This window comes from Condylostylus longicornis, unplaced genomic scaffold (genome assembly GCF_029603195.1).
Source record: "Condylostylus longicornis isolate FDR11 unplaced genomic scaffold, ASM2960319v2 ptg000039l, whole genome shotgun sequence".
In the NCBI taxonomy this organism is placed as follows: Eukaryota; Metazoa; Arthropoda; class Insecta; order Diptera; family Dolichopodidae; genus Condylostylus; species Condylostylus longicornis.
Window position 1 is genome coordinate 1,486,183 of NW_026578008.1, and position 25,695 is coordinate 1,511,877.

At 21.9% G+C, this 25,695-nt stretch overlaps 1 protein-coding gene across 1 annotated transcript; it reads right to left on the minus strand.

Moving 5' to 3' along the window:
* Window positions 1-1,522: 1,522 nt before the first annotated feature.
* Window positions 1,523-25,140, minus strand: LOC129609470 (REPTOR-binding partner). Its single transcript, XM_055521387.1, has 3 exons — window positions 24,967-25,140; window positions 2,924-3,005; window positions 1,523-2,261 (listed from the first exon to the last, which is right to left on the minus strand). The coding sequence occupies exons 1-3, from the start codon at window positions 25,009-25,011 to the stop codon at window positions 2,047-2,049; spliced, it is 342 nt and encodes a 113-aa protein (XP_055377362.1). The 5' UTR covers window positions 25,012-25,140; the 3' UTR covers window positions 1,523-2,046.
* Between the last annotated feature and the right edge of the window lie 555 nt (window positions 25,141-25,695).

Genomic DNA, 25,695 nt, shown 5'->3' on the forward strand with positions numbered 1-25,695 from the left:
AAAGTACGTTCGAATAGAGTAGAAACATGCTTAAAAGTGTCTCAAGCATTTTAAAAGATTTTTTTAAATGCTACCAAAAATCATTTAGAAAATAGTAAGATTTTAATATCATCCTAATTTTAAAAGCTGAAAAAGAAAATCTGAGTTTGTTCTTGTAGATCATGGATGTCAAGACTTTTGAAACTATGGGCCAATTTCCAATATTCTGTATGACAAAAGGGCCACAAAATAAAACAATTATGTAATTTTATTAGAAGTACTGGGAGCTGAGTGACACTGCTTCTGTTGAACATGTCTTAAAATATTGGGTTGCATATTTGTAGTAGCCAATCGTAGAATTGCAAGTAGATTATCATAATAAAACCATAATAATATTTTAACAATTCGTTTTAGAGGGCCGCACCAAAATAAGAAAATGGCCGCATGCGTAGATCCATAATAATGAAAAAAAGATTTTTCAGATTTAAGTTATAACTTTAAGTGCATATCTGAATTATTGAAAATCTCCTAATTCTTTTTTATATTTACAAAGAATATATTACAAAGAATAATATTACAAAGAATAATTCTTTTTATTTACAAATAAAAAGAGCAAAAATCTAAAAAATAAAATCTTTTTTTTGTAAAAATACGAATTATGAAACAAAATTTTTAAATCAGAAATATTGAAACACTTGTAAATATTAATTATTTAATTAATCATCAATATTCTGTGAAACAAATCACTTGAATTAATTAAATATTTTTCAAAAAATATTAAGGTATTCAGTAAGAAATTTTAAATTTCGAAATTAATTTTATTCTGGAAATTGTACATTTTTTCAATAATACTCAATGAACTTAAGAAAAATGTCTAGGACAAAATTCTGTGAAATATTTTACTAAATGAAATTAGTTAAGATTTGTTTAAGATTTATTTGATTTCATGAATCCTTATAATTATAGAAAATGTCAACATTTTTTTTTTTGCTTTAAACAAATAAAAACTTCCATAATTCCATTTAAGGAAAAAAAAATTTTTTTTTTTAATTGAAATCTTTCAAGTTACAAATCTATATAGTTTGGTATAACAATAATTTTTAAATTAATTGACAAAAAAAAAACTTATATGTATATGTACATATATATATAAAATAAATGAGCAATAAATGAACATTATAATTTATAAAATACATAAATAGTTAATTATTTTGTACAAATAAACAAGAACTACATTTCTAGAGCTGTAAGTAATAGTTTCTAGTAATAGTTTTCAGTAATAAAAAATGTTTCCTATGCAGTATTTAAAGAACATTATTATTTTTTTTTATTTGATTTTAATTAAAAAAATAGTTATTTTTCTCTAGCTATCTATTTTCTTTAAATTTATTTAAATTATAACAAATTTTTTTTATTTATTTTTAATGGTTATCTATTTATGATTTTATTATGTAACAAATATTGTATATGTATTTTGTAAACATTTCGAAAATTTTATAATTAACTTCTAAATAGTTAATAATTTAAATTGTACATTGTTGAATTTTTCAAAATTTTCTATTGTAACATAGACAAAAGAAATGGAAAAAAAACATTTATAATTTTTTAAAATTCAAAAGAAATCAATTAAAAGAAAAAATTGTATATTTAATAAAAATGAACCACAAAAAAAAATAAGCTAGTAAAACAAAACGAAAAAAAAAAATTAAAGTTAAATAATCCTAGGATTGGATCAATGTAAAGAAGATTAAAAAGGAAAAAAATCTAACTTAAATTATCACACACAATAAACTTAAATCTAATCATGAAGTTTAAACAAAAATAAAAAAAAATAATTAATAATAAAAATAATAATTAAAAAAAATGAGGTACAAAGTATAAAAATTTGTATAGTTATTTTATATTAAACATTATTTATAATTAAAACATTTTCTTCTTCTTCTTATAATTAATGTTTTTAATAAATTTTCTTTGTTTTATGAATATTTTTTTGGAATATTTTCAATGAGAGTTTTTAATGAGGCAAAAAATTAAAAAATTACAAATTAAAAATGAAAAATAAAACTATTATTCTTGTTTTAAAACACCCAGTTCTTCGAGTAATTGTTGAAAACCTTCTGGATAACGTCCAGCATCTAATTCAGCACTCCATTGTTTATAACGATCTAATTCAGCACGTAATGCTAATACAGCCTTTTCACGATCAGCAACCAATTCTTCTAAATATTGATAACGTAATTTTTTTCTGGCACGGCACTCACGAGCGCTTTGTCTGCTACGTTCTAAAATTAAAAATGACAGAGTAAAAAAATTTTTTTATTAAAATTAATTTTTAAAAAATAATTTAGTAAAAACATTTTATACTTTTACAATGAATTAAATTAAAAAAATTCTGTTTTTATGATTAATTAGATTAAAATTTTTATTATAATTTAAAGGTTAATTAAGGTAAATTGTAAAATATTAATGAGATTGTGTTATTTACCTTGATTTACTTTAAATATAATCATGAATATTATTAATTTAATTAAAATTTACTGTAATTTGTTTTCATTGAATATTTTTCTGTATTGTGTTATTGTGATAATTTGTAAAATTTTAAATTCATCAAAAATTTAAAAAGCTATTTAGAGTAATCATTAAGCTTTCAGATTTGTGTTGCATACTCAAATATTTTTTTTTTTTTTTTTTAATTTTTGAAGAATTTAAAATTTTACAAATTATCACAATTACATACGTTGTAGTTGTATAAACTATAAGAAATCCAATTATTTAAATGAAAAATTCATATTTTATAATTAATTAGAATGTAATTAAGAGATAGATGATAGATTCACTTAATTATAAGATTCACTTTTTTTTTTGTAAAATATTTTAAATTGATTTTGTAATTAGTTGCTAACAATTTAATATTAAGATTACTTTAATATTTTATTTAATTTACCTAATTTGGCTTTCATATCAATTTTTTCGGCTGAAGCTTTTCTACCTGGTTTACGTCCGCGTTTTCCTCCTTCTTTACGCTCCTAAAAATAAAATCAAAAAAAAAATGGTATGAAAATTTAGAGAAAAAAAATAGATACTTATTAAATATAAAAATTAAATTTTTGTAAATGGATAAAAATAAGTATAAATGGATTATATAAATTCATAAGATACTAAAAATTTTTGCCACAATTTTATATAAGTACGGTTAAGAAATCAGAAAAGAACAATTCAAAACCTAAAAATGGACAAAAAACAACTTGCTTTCTGTTCATATATTATTTTCTGTTCTGTTCTATAAGCTTTCTTTTATATATTTTTATTTTAATTATTTATTTATATTTGAAAAGCATTAGATAAATAATAATTTGTCTATAATGAAGTAGAGTTTTAAATATTTTAATTGAATATTGTAATTGTCCGTATCAATTGTTGGTTGACAATTAACTATTTCCAACTACATAGCGTAATTAATATTACCATTTTCAATATTAATAAATATAAGGTTATAGTATTAAAAAAATTAGTTAAGTTATTAATATTGGTTAGAGTTAGGCAACTCTTCGGACGAAGAAAATGTGTTTATGATTTTAAAAGAACAATAATAAGATGAACTATAAATTCCGGATAATCCCAGCACGTTGACGTTATTAAATTACCGTATATGTAATTAATTACAATTAAGCTTAACAATTAACAATTACACTATGTTTATTATGAAATAAAACGTCAGACAAATATTTATTCACAATGACAGTGATAATTCGAGACCATCATTTAATTATTAAATTTTACCAATAGTCTACTGCTGAAATTTAAGTACTAACATACACTATTAATTAAATTTTAGGATTAAAATCACACATAATTTTAAAAGAACTAAAATACGATTCCAATATAACAGAAAAAAAAAACCCGGCGAATTAAAAAAAAAATTGCTCAATTAGATTATGAAGAAATTCTAATTTCATTTTTAGTAATTGCGTAGTTTTTGAAAATGAAAACAAGTAAAAAAAAAAAAACAAAAATGAAAATTGGCGTGTTTTCTTATTTACCCCTTTCATCTGTCCCATACCTTAAGCTTTAGATTTTTTTTTTCAGAGTATTTGTACATGGCTATTAATGTTAGTTATTTGTATGTGTTGTTATAAGTACATTTTCTACTAAAACATTCATTCATGGAAAATATGAAATGAGTAAAATATAAAAATAGAAAAATTTATAAAGAAAAAAAAAAAATACCGGTTGAAACGTAGTTTTTTTTTTATTTATTTTATTATTTTAATAAATTAATAAAGAAAATTAAATATTAATTTTGACAATTTCAAATTGATTTTTTGCACCTTAAATAGATTTTGCTAAAAAAATTAATTTCTTTAGCTCTAATTTATAGAAAATTAGAGTGCAATGTATAAAATGTAGGAAAAAGTAAGAACTTTGTACAAGTGGTATCGTTAGTGGTGTTTCGGGTAGAAGGAACGATTTCAACCGACTAAAATACGTACAAGGGGGTTAAATAGTGGTCATTTGTAGAAGGCGACAATTTCAGCAGACTGCACACAAAAAATTTTATTCAGAAAATTTACAAAAATTTTTTAATACCTATAAGCACCCTATTTTGTGCTACCATTCATTACTACAATAAAAATTTTTATGAAGAAATTGTTCAAATTATACCAACACTTCATATAATTATAATGATTATTGTGTATTGTTAAAGTTGAGAAAATTCACTTTATTGTAATTTTGAAAAATTCAAATGTATAGTGTACGTGATAATTATTTCAAGTTATGAATTACTTATATTCGTAATTCAAATGCTTTTTAAAGGTATTTTTTAATTTTTGTATATAAAAATGTTAAATTTAATAAAAGTTGAGTTAAACCAGTGATTTATAAAGTAGCACTTTTTCCTTAAACAATTAAAAATACTGCTTTTGAAAACAATTTAACATTATTTAAATTAATTTAATTTACTTATTTACAAAAATATTTCAAATGATTGCATACATTTAGGATGAGACGAAAAAAAAAATTAAAGTGGCGTTAACATAATGATGATATTAAAGGGTTAATTGCGCGAGTTGTCGTTAGTTCTCCAAATTTATAAGAATTTTAAAAAGCTCGCGATTTCGGAATTGTAAGTTGTCGAAAATTAAATTTTACAAATTTCGAGAGAGGATAACTTGAGATTAAAAAAAAAATTTTCCTGGAAGTAGTACCTAAAAGGTGTTAAGATTTCAAATCCCTGTCCCAGACCAACTTGCGTCTAGAAAAAAAAAACGGTATTAAAAATTTAAGAAAAAAAAACGGGTTTTAGAAATTGGTTAACTTAAAATTTTTAGAAATATTGTAAACAAAATCACAGACAAAAAAAACCGGCGGGCGCCGGACAGTCAGAGTTAAACTATAAGCAATTTTTTTTGGAAAAGTACCAGTTCATTGAATATGTATACAAAATCAATTGTTAAGTTAATTTTTTTTTTATTATAAAATGGCATTGTAGTAAAATAATCGTACCATTAATATTTATACAAATTACATTTCGTATATGTATATATAAGTGGAATTTTATTTTCACCACCCTTAACACAACCATTACACTAACTATTCCTTCTCTATTTTTATCCTTATAAAACTTGTTTAGAAATTGAAATTAGAATAATTTTTAGCTTAATTTAAGAAAATAATAATTGTAACCTTGTTTATTATACGCTGTAAATTTCAGAATCAAATGCATGTTATGATTTTTGAAAATTTTTTCCATTAATATACAAATTTAAATTGAGAGTGGTTCGTCACCTACCTAGTCAAACTTATGACGTAAAAAACTGGTTCATTGTTATCTACAATATCGTGAACCAGTCCTATGCTCTTCCCAGGAGCAAAGTAAGATAAAAAAAGTTGAGAATGGCACTATGCTTGATTATATATGAGTCGAATACAATGTTTGTGAAGAAATCAAAATTAAAGACAATCTAGGGAAAAGGAACAAAATCGTTTGAAAAAATAGTATCAATGGCAACCCTAATTATATACGCTTTATTGCTTCTTTCGGCAAATAATTGAATGAACCTTAAAAATTTATTGAAAAAAAAATTCCTTTCATCTGTAATAATTAAATTCGGATTAAATAATGTTTGGATATAAACAGCAAAGTACATACATACAGACTTTCATATACGAGTACATATAGTTAAATAATTTTTTAGATATATATAAATATTTTTTTAACATGCGTTAGGAAAACAGATTAAATTTACCATGAGTGTATTATAAATATTTGAAAAAAAAAACATTGTGAAAATATTTACTGCTATCGTTTTTATTAAATAAGAGATAAAATTAAAAAAAAAAAAAAATAATTCATTAAAAACTTTAATTGCGCCTTAAATTCACATATTCTCATTCCATTGGACATATCAGTTTAAGTACCAACATAAGTACCTACGAGTATATACATATGTACCTATACATAAGTACATTTTTTAAATACAATTTGTGAAAAAATTCCATATTTGGTAGTAAACATTAAAAATTCTATATGTACTCATATATAAATTAAAAATTAACAAAAAAATATATTTTCTCTCCTTTCTAAATATTTAATTTTTATTTTTAATGAATAAAATATTTAAATTTTATTGTTATATGTATATTAATTTTTAAACTATTATAGAAAATTGATTTAGGCTAAACAACATTGTCTGTATTAAATATTACGTCGTATTATTGTATTACGAGTATATTATGTATATATGTATGTACAATTAACTATTGCGGTTCATATGACAGAGTTACCCAATATTTTTTAATTAACAGAGTTTTGTAAAATTCCAAATAGGGAAATTCTGTTGATGACAATTAATAAGCATGTATATACTAAAACTACATTATGCATATTTGTATATTATTGCAATATATTAGTAACATTTTAAATTTTAAACTCTTTTATTAATGGCCAATATTTAATAAGTATATTGCGTAAATTAAAATATATACACTGCCCTGGTAAGTATTTTAAAATATACTTACCAAGGCAGTATTATATATATTGAAATTTAAAATTACTCATGTTAGGATAATGTGCAGGATGTATTAAATTAAGAGATATTAAATACGAGTACGCGATTTTGCGAATTTCGAAAATAAAATCCCGAAATTTGGAATCTTAAAACTAGAAAAATTTCATGTACAAATTGGATTTACTTTAGAACACTAACAATTTTGCGGTTCAAATTTTAACCAATAATTTTTGGAAAAAGTTCCAATTAGTAGATATAAGACAATTAAATTTCAAAATTTTTAAAATCTTAGTACTTAATACAATCTTCTTCTAAAAATTTCAACCATTATTAATATATCAATGGAATATAGTATATATTCCATTGCTATAATAATAAAGCAATGGAATTTTCTATTTGAATTAATTGAAATTTAATTGATTAATAAAAATTAATTGTAATACATACATAAATTTATTTTTCTATAAATTATAAGTACTTTAATTTTAAATTTTTTTTTGTGAGAGTGGTTTTGTTTTCCAAGTATAACAATATATACAATAGAAATTTTCATAAACGCAATCCGGCAAAAACATTACGTACTTAAAACATTTTTGACAATTCTGTAACAAAAAAAACGCTTCTTGCAACAATTTCACTATATTGCTAATAATATAGAAATATTTATTGAAACAACAAACTTGACTTGCAAACATTTTGTTAATGAACGTAAAAATAGCTCAATTTTGACTGTATATATTACGATATACACACCCGGTATCATTTGAGATGACGGGAAATTGCTGCAAAGAATTTTATTTTACTGATTAGAACTTCGATTTTTTGATTTGTTTTTTTTTTAGAAAATTACAATATTTTTAAATAACAAATCAATCCCGTCAAGTCATACGACTATAAGAATACGGTTGGATGTGTTTATGAAAATCCCAAAATAATTTTCAATCATCCGAAATTTTATTTAAGATATCAAATTGGACACTCTGCTTATGACAATAGGCATATGTAATATTTTCGAATATTCTAAATTTTGAAATGACCTTTCAATTTGAAATAATTTTTTTGCATCGCAAATCAAAACAATCGATTGTGGTGACATCTATTTAAAATACGAACATGGACATAAGAAATTTAAATTTTATTAAAATTACAATTAAATTCTTATTTTTGTACATGTGTGCATACTTGAATTTAAATTGAAAATATATTCATGTAAAATGCATTCTTAGACAGATTTTTATTTATTAAATATATTAATTAATTCAAATTAAAACTATTTAAATTAATTTACTTAAATATTTTTTTTTAATTAAAAAGAAAAAAATTTTCATTTGACAATTTACCAAAAAAAAAATAACAAAATAATTTCTTAATACCTAATACCGTAAAATTGTTATTAAAATGCGCGTTATTAATAACACCGGGGTAATAAAAAAAAATATTTTTTTTTTTTTTTAAATTTACTTTATTATAAGAAGAACGAACATTCAATAACGAAAAAAACAAAAACCTTATACGAGAAAAATACAACGCAATATTTATTTTAATATTCTATATTATTTTGTATGTATGTATGTATATATATAAGTACATATTATGAGAGCATATTATAGATATAATCATATTTGTATGTATATAAATATTTTAAATAAATTTCGTAGTATTTTTTTTAATATTACGTAGATTATGCCGGTAGATTAATAAAAGAAGCGCATACATGTAAAAAAAAAAAAATTCACCGGTAAGAATAAAATTTTTTTTCACTTACTTAAATTTAAAAATAAAATTTTATTTTTAATCGTATAATTAAAATAATTTTAACATGAAATTTTCTATGACGTTTTTTTTTTTAATATATTTTTAATGAAATATTAATTATATAATTTTACATGTGCACATAATCACACACATAGCAATATATAAAAATACTTTGTTATCAATATTTAAAAATTATTATAGTTTTATCATTGATATGACACTATTGTTCTAAATACTTAATAAGATACAAGATATCGTAAATAAATATTTAATTACATAGTATATCGGAAAAAAAATAAAAAATTTTTTAGTAAAAATTTTTATAACAACTAAAAAAAAAATAATTTATTTATGCTTTCCTACCACGGAGACGTACATTTCGGCCAAAAATTCGGCATTTGAAATTTTATGCCATCGTTCATAACCTTCTCTATAGTATGCAATGAGACCGATAATAAAATAAAATTATATTTGAAAAATTATACTGAAAATTTACAATTTTGTATTGAAAGTGTAAAAACTCTTTATTTATTCTAATATTTTAAAAATTTTAGTAAGTGAAATGGAGAAACAGTACACTCGTATTTAAATAAATTTCTTCCACCTCCCCAAAAATATATTTATTCGTTAGTAACTTATCCTGTTTGTAAATATAGTATAGATTAATAGTGATTACGATTCTTAAGATATTAATTTTATATTAAAATAATTGAAAGTATTATTTGTTCAGTCCCAATATAAAATAAAAATTCTTCAAAAATTCTTCATTAACGGTTAATTATCTATGTACATACTAAATTCTAAAATAATACGAACGGGACTACTTATATCACATCAAATAAAGGAGAAAATCTATTTTAACATTTAAATACGACATATAGTTCAATTATACCAGTAATTTATACCAATTGATGGCCGACACGAGACACAGTATAATTCGTGATAGTGAAAAGACTGATAAACTAATTATAAATTTGAAGCGAAAGTCGAAATTAGATAAATCGAATTTGCAACATAGAATTACAGATAGTCCTTCTCTTCTGTTAACCTAGTTCCCAAAGTTTGTATTTTACTTTAAAATAAGCGATTATAGGGTATTATTCGATATATTTAATGGATTACAGACACAAAATTAGAAATCTTTAATTTGCTTTAATCGCTATATGAGTAAGAAGCTGAAAACTAATACTAAATCAATCAATATATTGTGTATTACAATCTACATATATATTGTAAATGATTTTGATAATTTATTTTAATTACCTAAGTAAAATATTTTTTTCAATTAATTAAAATTTGAAAAAAATCTCAATTTAATGTGAAAATTTTTTAAATATTTTTTTTTTTGTCACAAAAAATACAATTTTTTTTTTTTGCAATACTTACAAGAATAAGCGATCGAATTTAAATGCAATGTTGTTTTCTCAACGCTTTACAGCAAAAAAAAGATTTTTTTTTCGACTGGTAAGAACGTTTCTTTTTTTTGAAATTAATCTAAATTAATTTCAACTCTTAAAATCTTTCTTTCAAAACCGAAAATATTTAAAATATAATTTTTTTAAAAATAATTGTTTTTTTTCTTCTCAAATTTTATTAAAAGTAGTATATTTAAAGTTTTTAGATTTATTGGTATTAGTGCACTTTTATTATAATTCTGTGTATGTATATGTGTGTATTTCTTGCAAAATAAATTTTAAATTTTTTTTTTCTTTTAAATAAACTGCGTTTCTTTTAAATTAATTATGAATTTTTTTATTAATTGCAATTTTTTTTTTCTTTACTCCGTCGTAATAATTTTAAAACTGTGGTTATTATTAAAATTTTAACTGTTCTTTAATTAATTTTTATATGTTTTATAAAATGTCAACTGAAAAACGAACAACGCAATTAGTTACAATGCTTGGTAACTCTATAAAACGATTACATTTACAGTTGATATTGTAAAAAAAAAAAAAATGTGATTTTTCTTATTTATTTTTTATTATTTATTTTATTATTAATGAATATAAACAGTTTATGTTTTATAAAGAAATTATTATTAAAATTTATAAATTGTTCACTTTTAAAATAAAATTTTAAAATTAAATTTAAAATTATGCAAATATACTAACCAAGTATATTGTAGTTGTAAATTAAAATGGATGAAATTAAATTTAATTATAGAGGAAAAAAAAAAATTTAAATTTTTTAAAACGAAATTTTATTTTATTAAATTATATATTGCATATATGTATATATATATATATATAAATTAATATATACTGATGTTTCACTATATCCTCCCCAGGTTGTTGTTGTTGTATGTTAAAAGAAAAAATTCCGCTTGTTTAGAATTTTTATTGCGCAAAAAAACAAAAAATAATAATAAAATACAATTTAAAACAGTTAGAACGGAATTTATACACTTTCTATATGCTTATGCAAAAAAAAAAACAAAAAATATGATTATTCTCCAATAAGTATCTGATAATCTTCCTACACGATTACATACAAATATGCAGGTATGCACTTCATGTAATGTAGGTAATTTCAGTAAATTTTTTATATAAAAAAAAAAATCTCACTTAAAACAGTAAGAAAAACACCTTCAAGTTTATTTATTTGCAAAAAAAAACTTTTCTTAATTTTCAATTAATTTAACATAATTATAAATTTTAACCGAAACAAAAAAATTTAATTTAATTAAATTGCAAAAAAAATTTAAAATAGAAAATTTTCAACTTCAAAAATAAAAGAAAAAAAAAATAAAAATTTTCTTCTATTTTTTTTTTTGATTTTACAGTAAGCAGCAGGCTTTCTCCTTATTTTTTTTTTTTTTGTTAATTCTTTTAGGTGTTATTATTGAGATTGCTTACACTCTGGAGGAATGATAGCTAGCAACTAGCATAAAATTAGCTTTTTCCAATGGTTTTCTATCTGAAAAAATTCTATGTTTTTTTTTTTCTGTTTCGTTTTTTGTTCTTCTTTTATAATATTAAAAAGCTATATTGAAAAGCTTTAATTTAAAAAAAAAAAATTTTTTGTACAAATAAATAGAAAAATAAAAGAGAAACGAAATTTTTTTTTTTGTTTTCTACGTCGTAAACAGTTAAATGCGTTGTTTTGCTTCTATACAGTAGAAAAACAGAAAAATAGTAAAGTAATACTAATAAACAGTAAGGTTTCGATTAATAAACAGTTGGCATGAATAAATAATCCGGTATTTTGTATAAAAATAATAAAGATTTGAATGGAATTTTCAAAATCGTGAGAGACGCTCTCTTAAAGAGTGTTCTACAATAAGAACACAGACTTTGCATCTCTTCCATAGTATACATTATTTGATTATGTATATGTATAGGAGATGATAATCCCACGCAACATAATAATATTATGTGTTAGGATATGGCGAATCTGTTTATACATTAATTTTAATTAAATTACTTAATATGTGTTTCGTGAATTTTATTGGTTAGTATATAGTAGAATTTTATGGTTTAGTATATTTCTATAGAGTTTTTATAAATTCCTCACAATATAATATTTCATATTGAGAATTTTACAATATGTTAGGTATTAAATTAAATTTATAATAATCGCAATTGAATTCTAATATAAATTTATTCATAAAATCTCTTAATATATTTAGATCTGCAATATTTTATTTTAATATTAATTAGCTTTACGTCAATTTGTTTTATTTTAGATTTAAAATAATTTTTGTAAACTAATTTTCAAGTTTACTTAATCCCAATATAGTAATTTTAAATGTATTATAACTGTACTATAAAATTATTTATGGAAAAAAGGCATATTTTTCAGCATGATTAAAACTTAGACATGTCATTTTGATTCATTTTGCATACCTTCAGGAGTAATGTCTTAAAAAATAATTACAATTTTACGGAATGCATAGTAAAAGAATAGTTAGTTAATACGGTGTTTTTGCATGAGGGTTGTTGGGTGTTGGTTTTGGGGGTTGCCTTTTCTGTTAGCCTAGTGCATGGGCTTCGCGTGGGTGTACGGGTGGAGCCCCCTTCTCTTACTACTACTACTAATACGGTGTTTGCGTTAAAATTCTACAAGTTCATTTGAGTTTTAGACCTTCGTTCGCAAATCGGATCAAAGAATTTTTGATAAACTTCTGAAATCTGTAGCTATTTTCATTTTCTTTGAAATGGAATAGAATTACTCGGGCAATTATATTTTATTTGCAATTATATTCACATATTTTAAATTCTTGGAAAATTGTGTTAGAATTTTAAATTTCCGAGTCTATACTGTGGTATGGCGTGTATTTTTTTTTCAAATTTATGTATAAATAAACATAATACTATGCATGTATGTAAGTACATACGAGTACATTCTATTTTTCATACAAAATTTCATTGATTTTTTTTGTAGCATAAATTGGTTTTATTTCAAATTATACACATAAATATATGTACATATAAAAATATTAAATATATTTTGTAGCTGCAGCCTATATACATTTAATATCAAGGAGACATACACCTATAAAACATAATATAAATCTATAAATTTTTAAAGTATGTACATATGTATATTATAATTAATATGGAAATGAAATTAATGGATACATTTTAGGAGATATAAAATTGTAGATTAAGTTGGGGGAAGGAAACGCAACAGTATATTGTTTATGAAAAACGAAGAAAATAAAAAATAAAAAAATAAAAATAAATAAATAAAATACCGGCAGAATTAAACTACGTAATAAAGAGAATATTTTTGATATTAAAGTTAATATTTTTCTCTTGCCTTTCTATTTTTTTTTATTTTTTATACATTTTGAAATAGAGAAGCATAACTGGCAATGTATACAAGTTATGTACATGTATGTATGTATATGAATGTAGTATAAGTAAAGGTATTATTGTATATATATATACGTGTACATATGTATAGTATATTTTGCCCCCTCTAAATCTTGAGGGGCATATTTATTATGTTGTTTATTTTTAAAATATATTCGGCGTATTTTCTTCCAGATGCATGCATAATGATAAGCGAATAGAAATATTAAAATTGGAAATAAATATATGTATTTTGTATATAAGGAAATTTTTATTAATGTGCCTAACTAGATATGGAATTAAAATGTTCAATTGTTCAATATCAAATATGAAAGATGGCATAAAATACAAAATAAATAAAAAGAACCATTTAATTAATTTTATTTTTAGATAAAACATTTTTTTTTTACATTAAGGTGGATTGCAGTTACTACGTTTTTATTAAAATACATATGTACATGTTTTTTCCTACAGATATGCAAGTATAATTGCATTTGTATCACAAATTATTTACAGACATAGTTACCAATATTTGCATGATAACTGCATTTATAAATTAATAGAATGTTGCTAAATATGTAAATAATATTGAAAAGATAAATTAAGAAGCTATCTGTATTAAAGGTATAAAATTTTATGGCAACTGCAAACTCAAGGAATCTTAATAGACTCAATGTTATGTCCAGATAGGGCAATATTCAAAAAAAATGTTATAGCCCTGCTAAAAATTCAGTTCTAACTTAGTACAATTTGTTAATAGATAGTTTGTTAGAAAAGTAAAATTATTTACTGTCAAAACAGTGTGTTTTTGAAATGCGTGACGCAATTATGCCAGTACGCCAGTTAAATAAGAGCTTACCAGTAACGCACGATCAAAAATTTAATAAAAATGACAATCTTATTTTCTTGGCTGCCGACTGTGTTTTGACGGATAAAAAAAGTACTAACACTTTCGAAATATTTTAAAATTGCTCTAAGAATTGTCAAAATATGTAGTTCAAAATTTTTTTAAAACATTCAATTAAAATTGAAGCTTCTAAAATAATTTTTATATTTCAATGTGGAAAAAATTTACAAAAAATTTGTTTAAAATAAAATTATTTTATTTGTAGAAATTGCGCAGATTAAAATGTTTTATTATTTTTTTTTTGTATTTTATGTGCAAATTAAATTTTGACTTTCAATGATTTGGAAATAAAGAAAGTTTTACAGGTGTGTCATTTGCATAACACATTTGAAAAATGAAATTAATCATTTTTGCAATTCGATTTTTTTTTGTTCATTTTATTTTCTTTTTTCTTATTTTTAGAATTCATGGCTTTAATGTAGAAATTCTTACCTTTAAATTTTTTTAATTAATTATGCGCAAAAGAATTATCGATGCATTGTTTTATATTATCAATACAATTTTAATGCAGAACAATAGCGCACATATGTATATATGTATACACATAATGTATATGTATGTATTGTAAATTATGTAGACAAAAATTAATTTTAAAATTTTAAAGATAAATAATTAAAAAAAAAAATACGAATATTAAATAAATGACAGTTGAATATAATTAATGAATTACAAATAAATTAATAATTATAAAATGTCATTTAAACGAGCAGAGAGAGTTGATCACGTCAGTTCTGTCATATGCGTATATTATAGAACGCTTTGAATGTCTTATGCAAACTAGTATTCAAAAAATTTTAAATAACATTGATTGACATAACAACATTATAGTTTTACAGATGTAATTTGTTTAAATTAATAAAGTCGAAGTTTTATGACAGCAACATGCAATTTTTATTGGCCTATGACACCATATACAATGTGTTTTTAGTGAAATGTGAACACTATATATAGTTGACTATTAAATATACATATATATATATATGTATTAACACTCTATCGAGTACCCATCCAGAGTAATTTTATAATATAAGAGTAATCTTATAATATTATACAGTCATCTGAGAGGAATTTCAGTACTCTAGCAACAATATAAGTTTGCAGATATCGTGAGATTGAATTACTTTATAATTTATCGTTTCAATTACCAAAAAAAAAACATTAAATCTCGGCGGTAATTAAAATAATGAAATTATATAAATGAATGTGTATTGTATATTAATACATTGCATAAGAGAATTCGAATCTATGAGCTATAAATCTTGACTTTCAGAAATTGTTATGGTTTTAGGAGTAAAACTTAATTATTTTTTAAATTACTTATTAATTATTCACCTTTTTAAATCTTTATTTTGTAATTTGAATTGATTTCAAAGTATAAATTAGCTTAATTCTTCGCACTCTTTTTTTTTAACTTTTTTTTTACACTTTTTGTAAATTTTTAAAAAATTAGTGGATTTTCAACACATATAAGAAACTATGGATCATTTTACAATTTGATCAGCACGAAATTTTCAATTTTATACTATTATAAAAAATTAAAAGAAATTTCTCAAAATGTTCCCATTAAGTTTAAAATCACAACTGTTTTGAAATCTTCATGAATTTTTTACAATATAAATTGATCAACAATAATTAATGTGTATACGTGACTCTTGGCATTGTGCAGTCTTGTTTTTTTTTATTTTTTTTTTGGTATATACACCGCTTATATATGTATATAGCTATATATAAGTAAATTGTAATTTTTACAAAATAATCTTAGTTTTTTTTTTTTTGTTATTTATAGTAAATAAGAGTTTTAGTTTAATAATAATATTTTTTCTTTGTTTTCTTTAACATTTTTGGTTGCCGGTATATAAAAATTGAATGTAAACAATAATCGAGCCTTATACACAAAAGAATATAGTAAATAATTATTAAGATAAAGAAAATATTTAATAAATTTATTAAAATTTTATATTATTACAAAAAATCAGTCTTAAATATTATTTTATGTAAAAGTTAATAAGGGATTCTTAATTCAAAAATATTCTGTTTTCAAAAACACTTGCATTTTTTAATCTACGCATTATAATAAAATTTTTGATTTTCAAATATATATATATGTATGTAAGTAAAATATTATTGAATACAAAGAATATTATTGTTATAATTTTAAATATTTAAAAATAATTTTATTCAGAAAATTCAATAATAAATACAATGGATATAAATTCAATTTTAAAGAGTTGATTGTCACAATTAAATATCGCATTCTTGTTGAAGAAAATAGTGCGTTTAAATTTAACTCACTTATACATTTCACAAGACCAATAAATCTAATTTAATTATTATGATTTAATACTTATCATTTTGGAAACAGAACGCTCTAATTTATGTGCTCTATAATTTATAAATATTTTAACTAATTGTTAAAGAATTAAAACAAATGACGCCTGAGGCGTTACAAGACCTAAATATGAATTAAAATTAATATAAACGCACAATTTAATTAATACAATATTTTAATTTCAAATTGAACTTTATTTTAGACCCTGATTCCGGTTCTGATCTTTATGATTAGAAATTCGGGTCTGATCATAAGATCTGAAATTTTAAAAAATGTATTTCAATGAATCTTCTATACCGAATCTGCGAGTTATACTCTGCAGCTCATTACTCATTGCAACAATTTAAACAGAACAGATTCTGCCCCACAATGATCAAAACAATTTTAATATTCGCAATAACATTATTTTGCGTGTTTTTCTTTTAATATTAACTAATTTGTTTGTTTATTATAAAATTCTGCTTTATCTTTATTTTAATAATTGCAATTTGTATAATTTATTACAAGTGCATTATAATTTGCTCTTTATTATTATGTTAAGTATTATTTTAATATTGTTGTGCTTTAGTTATAATTAACACGATAAATACTTAAAAGCAAACATAAATTATGCACGCCATAATTTTGGTTTTTGTTCTTAAAACACATCATCTACATACATACATTCAACATATATAATCCAAATTGTACTTACATACTTCATGTAAGTTGTAAAGTCTTGTGTTATATAGACAAATAATACCAAATTATTTTTTAATTAAATAATTGAATTAAATGGAAATCACAACATATTTGTATATACATACATATGTGTGTATGTTAAATTTTCGGATGTAAAAATAATTACCAAATCAAAACAAACAAAATCAATTTTATATTATTTAATTTTTATAGAATAGAATATTTTTATAATTACATTATGGATAGACATTGAATTATTGATTAATTTTTCGTATAAAATAACAAATTTTCAAAGAAAAACACAAAAAAAATTTACATACTTACATATGCGCTTATATGAAAGCATATATATATTTAATTGTAAATGCAAATTATATATACATATATACTATATATATTTGTTATTTATTACAATGTATAGATATATGTACATATTGCATACATGTACAAAATTACAAAAAAAAAAAAAAATCACTTGAAATTGAGGTCAAAAAATTAAAATAAATAAAAATAAAATTGAATAATCGTAAGTTTTAAAATAAAAACAAAATTACCAAACCAGAACGATTCGGGGGAGTGAGTAAATATGTAATTTATATAGACATTCTTTAATATTATGTACTTACACACTAATACAAAATAAAACCTAAAAAAAAAAAATTTACTACTTTGTAATATTACAAGATTTTTAACCTTTAAATACATGTATTATAAATTACTTTCAATTTTAGGAACCTTGAGTTCCATATTGCAGTAATACAGCTTTAAAAACCTCTGATTCAGGTCAGAAATAAATTTTCGAATACAGTTTTTTTTTATAAATTTTGGAATTGAACTTTAACACTGTATGTTATTTTTCCAGAACACCATAAATCTGACGATGATGTTACTCATCATGTCAATCACTTTCATTAGCAAATTACGGTCTTATGTCAGTTATTGTCAGGTACTTATTTCAAATTTGTTAATCAAAATCTCTTTTAATTGTTTCCCTTTTCTAGATCAAAATCAATCAGTTTTAACAATAAGTTTTTATAAGTGAAGTGACACATGAATAATTACACAAAAAAAATCACAAAATAGCAATCACTTGCTTTGACAACAAAAACTGGAGTTCATGATGCTAGCTAAAAATGTCACAAAAAAAATTGCATGAAACTGCATAGACACTAAATAGTAAAAATAAATTTTCCCAAAAATTATTCAAGAAACTTTCTTCTGTAATTTACAGTTTTTCTGTAATTTGACAGTTTTGACAGTTATATTTAATATCTTATATTAATCACTTGCATAACAATAACACTTTTATCAGTTTGTTAACATAAATTTTTTTGGTAAATCACTTTTGAAATAGAGTAAAGAATTACTGTAATAATGAAAATATTAATGACTGGTAACTAATGATAAAAGAAAGCTCTTTAATAAAAATATAAAAATTTAACAGATTCTATATTAGCCCACATATTTTTTTAATAAAACAGCTGCTACATACATTCATATATACCTGTATATATGATTTAGTTAAATAATGCATAATTTAAAAAAAAATACGTTTTCTCACATTTTGTTCTAAATTTTAATTAATTAAAAAAATTCTGATTATAAATATTCTTGATAATTAAAACACAAAAACAGTCACTTAGGCTCATATGGTATATTATGCGGAGCAGCAAAGCTGCATCCTAGAGAATTTACGTCTATTAAAATAAAATTTAATTGTAGAAATTCTTAATTTGAATTACAAATATGAATTCATCCCCCATATATTCAAACCAATTTCTTTAAATGGTATATTGTAAACCATTTTAGAAATATACTAATTATAATATGAATTGCTATACAATTTACACACATTAAAATATAGAAAAGCTTCAAAAATAATTACGTAGTTAAAATTTTCAATTTATTTAGTTTTCTTCTTTATTTTTAGTATTAATTACACTAAAGTATTAATTATTACTTTACAAATCAATAATTTATTTATTTTGTATACACATTGTAAATAAAAAATGTAATGTAGCTCTTGAAAATCTAATAACTTGAAAATTTTTAGTTAAAATAATTTTTTATCGATTTTAATAATATATCATACTTAAAATAATTGTAAAAAGTGTAAAAAAGCAGGGGGGGGGGGGGCAGGAAACGCCGGTTGTATTTATTCTACTACGTAATTTAATAAAAACTTTTTTATTACAATATTTTGATAAGAGACACTTATTCAAAAATAAATGCTATTAAAAGAATTCAAGATTTCTTTTTAAATTAATTGCCTTAAAAAAAAAAACATTCAAATGAAGTTAAAATAGTAAAAAACAATTTCTACGCAATAATTTTTTTTTTTTTTCAAAAATAAAAATATCTTCGCATCGGCTGTATTTTTTTTTTTTTTAATTTTTTTCTATTTTTTGCTCTATTATTCATAAATATGAATGTAAACAATGTAGCAGTTGACTTGTTTTAAAATGTAGTGAAATTTTTGCTACATTTTCTAATATTAATGAATAAAAAATGTTAATTAAGCAACACCATAAAACGAGCCTCGTTAGTAAGAGAAACGTTAAGAAAATGTGATAATTCTAGATACATAATTCGTAATATTACCAAAAATCAAAATAAGTAAGCATTACAGCGCGACGTTGCATTATAAGATCTTGTAACAAAACAAAAGCGAACTGAACTTGTACGAGTATTTAGCTTTAGGGGTCGAAAAATTAAAATTGGTTCCATAAACGTAACTGTGTTTGGTGAAATTAATGTAACGTTTTCAAAATCCTGGACACAAATTTGTTAGAAAACCTAAATTTAGGGCGATCCTGTATCTCACTAGTTTACTCATCAAGTGAGAAGAAGATACTTGTGTAATCTAACTATTTAATCACTTTGTTTTTGAAAATGATAGTTTCAGTCGATAATTTAATGAAAAATGCAAATAATCAATTGAAAAAATGAATAAGAATTGAAAATTTTGATTTGTAAGTGAATAAAATGTAAGATTAAAAATTGAGTTACACGATTAAGCTGACAGTGTAACACATAAATTTTCTTTTTGAAAAATGTAATAAATTTACTATGCATGTAACAAATATAGAAACACTGAACGTATAAGTATAAACATATTATTATGAATGTATGTAGATAAATTTATTATTTGTTTAGATACATATACATAAATTTATACACATTATTATAAAATTAAATGTACATTTTGTGTACATTTTATATTTTTAAGAATATTATAAATTCTTTTCAATAATAGGCCTATGAGCACACTACAAGAAAACATTATTTTTTTTTCCGCTCTACAACCATACTGCATGGTTTTTATCAGTTCTAATGGGAAAAAAAAAAGAATAACATAAAATTGAAAATGAACGTGGGTATTTTATAAATAAATTGAGAAATTTTATACTTTTTTTTTTTATTTATATGAAGTAAATATGTAATTATTTTTGTATATTGTATTTCAATTATTTTATATATTCATATATAGAAAAAAATATGAGATTGTGAGTACATTATACGTTTAAATATATAATACATAATTTCGAAAGTAAACAAGATAAATAAAAGAAATGAAATTATATTAAAAAAACAACATAGTTAGAAATTTTAGAATTTTTTATAAATTCTTATAATAATAAAAAATGTCGTTTAAAACAAAAGAGTATTGTGCCCATCAAATACGGTCACAATATTTATATTAAAGTATGAATCGAGAATAATTATGGACCTTTTTCTTATATTACTGCAATCCTAGTTGACTCACAAAGCTTTATACTAAAGCTTCTTAACATATTTCTAAATTATAGGTCTCAGATTTATTAAATATTATAGACTCTTTATTGGTAGTCATTTCCAATTTACTTTTACTTCTTCTTTATATCATTACTTGTATAATCGAATTAGGAATTTGAATTGATCTACTGTAAAAACGTATATAATATCCAGGAGTCACAATTAAAATAATGATGATTAAATGCCTATATATTATATAGACAATAAAAATATTAATTATTTCGAAAAATTTAAACTAGTATTTGCATAACATACTACAAGTTTTTCTTTGCAACTAGCTAATACAAATGAAAAATTTTTCCTGTTTTCAAAATTTAATTAATATTTCCATAATTTATTCGTTTAAAATATAAAAAAATTTTAAATTCTTTTCCAAATTTTGTGGATAAATAGAGAAAGTTTTAATTACATTTACAAACGCAAAAGTAAGTACTTAATTCTGGAAGAAATAGCGAAATGTATTTTTTTACATATCTTAATTACAAATGATTTCTTGATAGCATAAAATTGATTAACTATTTGTTTTTGATTTTTGATTTGTAATCAAGTTAATATTTTTTTAAATAATTAATTTTAATCTATACATTATGATTATGATTATCTACATGCATATATCTGGATCATTGTTAATGCAAAAGAGACTGTATATCGAGTGAATTATTCACATATTTTCTCACACAATCTTATTCATTAAATATTTTTTCTAATTGTGTACTATAAATATCTCATTTTATGCTGCTTTATATTTGTGAAAATATTTTTAAAATTGATTTATCAATATTTAAAAAATAATTAAATTCTTGATGGTTCATCATAATATATGGACCTCCTGTTCAAACAATTTCATTTCTTGAATTCAAATTGAAACTCAAAATTTTCATAGAAGCTTAGAATTCAACTTAATATTCCCATGGATTCTAATGATATAATTTCATTTATTGGTACATGCTACAAAAATACCCGTATATAGCGTTCGCACTAAATATGGTTACTCCTAACGTATTCATTTAAGCCGCTTATTAAAAAACTTATATAAAATAAAGAAGATAATTATGTATGTATGGAATGTGTCCACATATGGACGCATTTTTCTCAATATTATCCTTTATTATTTGAATTGTTTCACTAGACAGCGCTAATTATTTCACTAGATGATGCTTCGATTTATATTATATGGAATTTTCAACTTCTTTTAAATTCTTGTTAAATACCAAAATTTTATATTAGTTATAAAATCTGAATACTTAATATTCTAAAAATAAAAAATTAAAAAAAAAAAGAATAATAATGATTAAAAATTGTAATCTTATTTTAATTATTATCAACCAGTCTATAAGAATATAGTATGCAATTGACATTTACACAAACATACTATGTTTACATACTAAACGTTTATGTACAAAAATACTTTAATATATTTTATAGTAGGAAAAAAATAAAATAATTAATAAATAAAAACTGATAGTAAAAAAGAATCTATATAAAGAAAATAGTGAATAAATAAATTAAATAAAAACAAAAGATACAATTTAAAAAAAAAAAATTATTATTAACTTTGTAAAATTTCAATGTTTTTTTGTTTTTCCTTCTTTTTAGGTCAACGTCCTAACACAACATTTTCCAAGATTCTAATACAAATTGTATAAATGTATGTAATTGATATTCGTCATTTTGTTTTTATATAAAACAAAAAATAAAATGCAACTTACATAAATATGTTTTTCTCTTCTATTAAATAATTTGTAAAAAAAAAAAACACACAATTATGGTGGGTTGGGTACATCTACACTTGTTGCATACAACAAGATTTATATACAACTAACAAATAGTTGTCTATTTAAAAGTTGTATAGAGCAAAAAGATAGAGAACTATATAGAGAGGAAAACAAAATATGTATAGCATAAAATATATACAAAAAAAAAAACAAAATAATAAAAAAATTGAATGCTTTTTTAAACATAGAAAAAATATGAAAAAGCTTATTTATAAGAGAATTTTATTGAAAAGAAAGCCTTCTCATTAATTCTCATAAATTTTTTGTATTTTCTCTTAAATTCTATGTTTTTCTCTACATAAACTACATTGGTACATTACGACGAAATATATTTAGAAAAAAGCATAACGATTTTTAACGAGAAACATTCAAAAAATAATCGAATTCTGAAGAAAATAATTCCAGTATTTTTGTTTGATTTGATTTTGAAAAAAGTTTGAAAAGAAATTTGATATCTTAAAACTATTTGTTTGATAATTAAACAAACTATCAAACAATTATTATTCGTGGATTTATTTTTATTTAATTTAAAATTCGATAAAAGTTTTGAGAAATTTAATTTTGTTTAATGGAAAAAAAAATAGAAAATCATTTAATTTTCACCAGAGTCATTGTCATTGTCAATTTCAATATTAATAATAGATGACAATAAGTTCTATAATAGTGTACAAAAGTACAAATATAATTTTGATTTTCGAATTCGTTAACAATCTTTAATGTCCAAACACTACCTTGTATAACTTAAGCCTTAATTAAGGTACTTGTATTATTTAATTGTCATTCATTTCCATTTATAATATCGTTAATCTCTTGCTTATTTCGTAACAAATAACTTTTTCCAATAAGTTTCTTTAAAAATAAAAAATAATTTTGATGTGAAAAATGTTCTGCAAACCGAATAGTGTGCAGTGGAAATTAAGATTAACAAAAAAAAAAAAACACAAGCTGTGACGGTAAACAGACAGACATGCAATTGTTAGTTTTGCAATTACTGCTTGATTGTAAAATCATTTCACGCTATATTCTATCTATGGGATAACAGCTGTAAAACTAAAAATTGCATTCCAATCTGAGACTTTGTAGTAAAATTGAATTAATTGTAAAACTTGTAGAAAAGACTATTAACGGTAAAATAAATTAATTGCTAGTTAATGTAATTATTTTTAGTTTAATTTGTTCTATAATAGAAATTTTTTAAAAACCATTTTCAAATACGCCATTTTCAAATACGTGCATGATACTCGATTGTATAACATTCATACTACCTCATATCTTTTCCCAAAAACATGTATGAAATATTCCTAAATGTGAATGTGATGTGTGCTTTAAATACTAAACTCTAAAAATTTCTAGAAAATATTAAAATTAAATTCGAAAATAATTTATTAAATTTTAATTAATATATTTATCATGAATATTATTGAGATTCAAATTTCACTTCAGTTTACAATAATTAATATTTTTTAATTATACAATTATGATTTTGCTTCTTTTTAAAATTTATCATGAACAAAAACCTTTTAGTACATTTACATTTTGAGAACTTAAGGAAAAATACGTAATTTAACTTTTTCCTTTTTAGCACAAGTTTGTATCTGCCAATCTATGAATGAAATTAATGTGGTTTTCCCTTAAAACCGTCTACTAAAAATATTCATAAATAGACAAAAACATTTCACAACGCAATTATCCATAAACAAAAGAAAAATAGTAAAGTATAAAAATTTTCACATTTTTATGATTTATTTAAAATTCTTTTAAATTTAATTTCATTTAATTAAAAACGATTTAAATAAAATATGTAATATGACCTTGGATTCATAATATATAATAAGAAATAAGTAGTATATTAAATAAATTTTTTTTTTTGTGTTTGTCAGCATGGCGTCAATATTGAATTGGAAAAAAAAAATTTTATCTAACTTTTTTTTTTACTTACAGATAAATTTGGTTCCTCCGATATTATCATATCTTCACAATCCATTTTACGTTTATACTTTAAGAGCACAATTTTGAAAATTTTAAAAATATTTTTTTTAAAATTAAAAATTAAAATCTTTTTCTAAAAAATATGTAAAGAGATTTTTCTTGTTTACAAATAAAGTTCTTCCTTGTTTCTGCTGATTAATGACTATTTTTTTTATTTTTTTGTTGGCAGCTGAATAATTTTGTATTAGTGTGAGTATATGTGACAATGTTTTAAATGAAATGCTGAATTTAAAAGAAATGCGTCGATTAATGTCAAAAATGGTTTTTTGAAGAAAAGCTAAGGTACTGTTTACACATATTTTGAAGCCATTCTAAAAATCAAATAATTTTTTAAATTAAGATTTCGTTTAAATAAATGAAGCTACTTCTGTTTTCAAAAAATTAGCTAACCTTTTTTTATATTAAAACAAAAATTTTTTGAGATTTTGACAAAGATAATGTGAATTCTACGCAAACGGTATGCAATAAATAATTTTTATTACTTTTTTTGAGTCTAAAACAATTCTTTCCGCTAATAATCGAAGGTTCCCAAAATAATCGAAGGTTGTGTGGTCTGTTTGAGTTTAGAAGATCTTGAAAATCTTTTATTTTGTATTGGAAGAAAAATGATATACCGTCATGTTGCGCACTCTAATGATAAAGTACCTACAACTTTTATTGAAGAACATATTAGGAAATT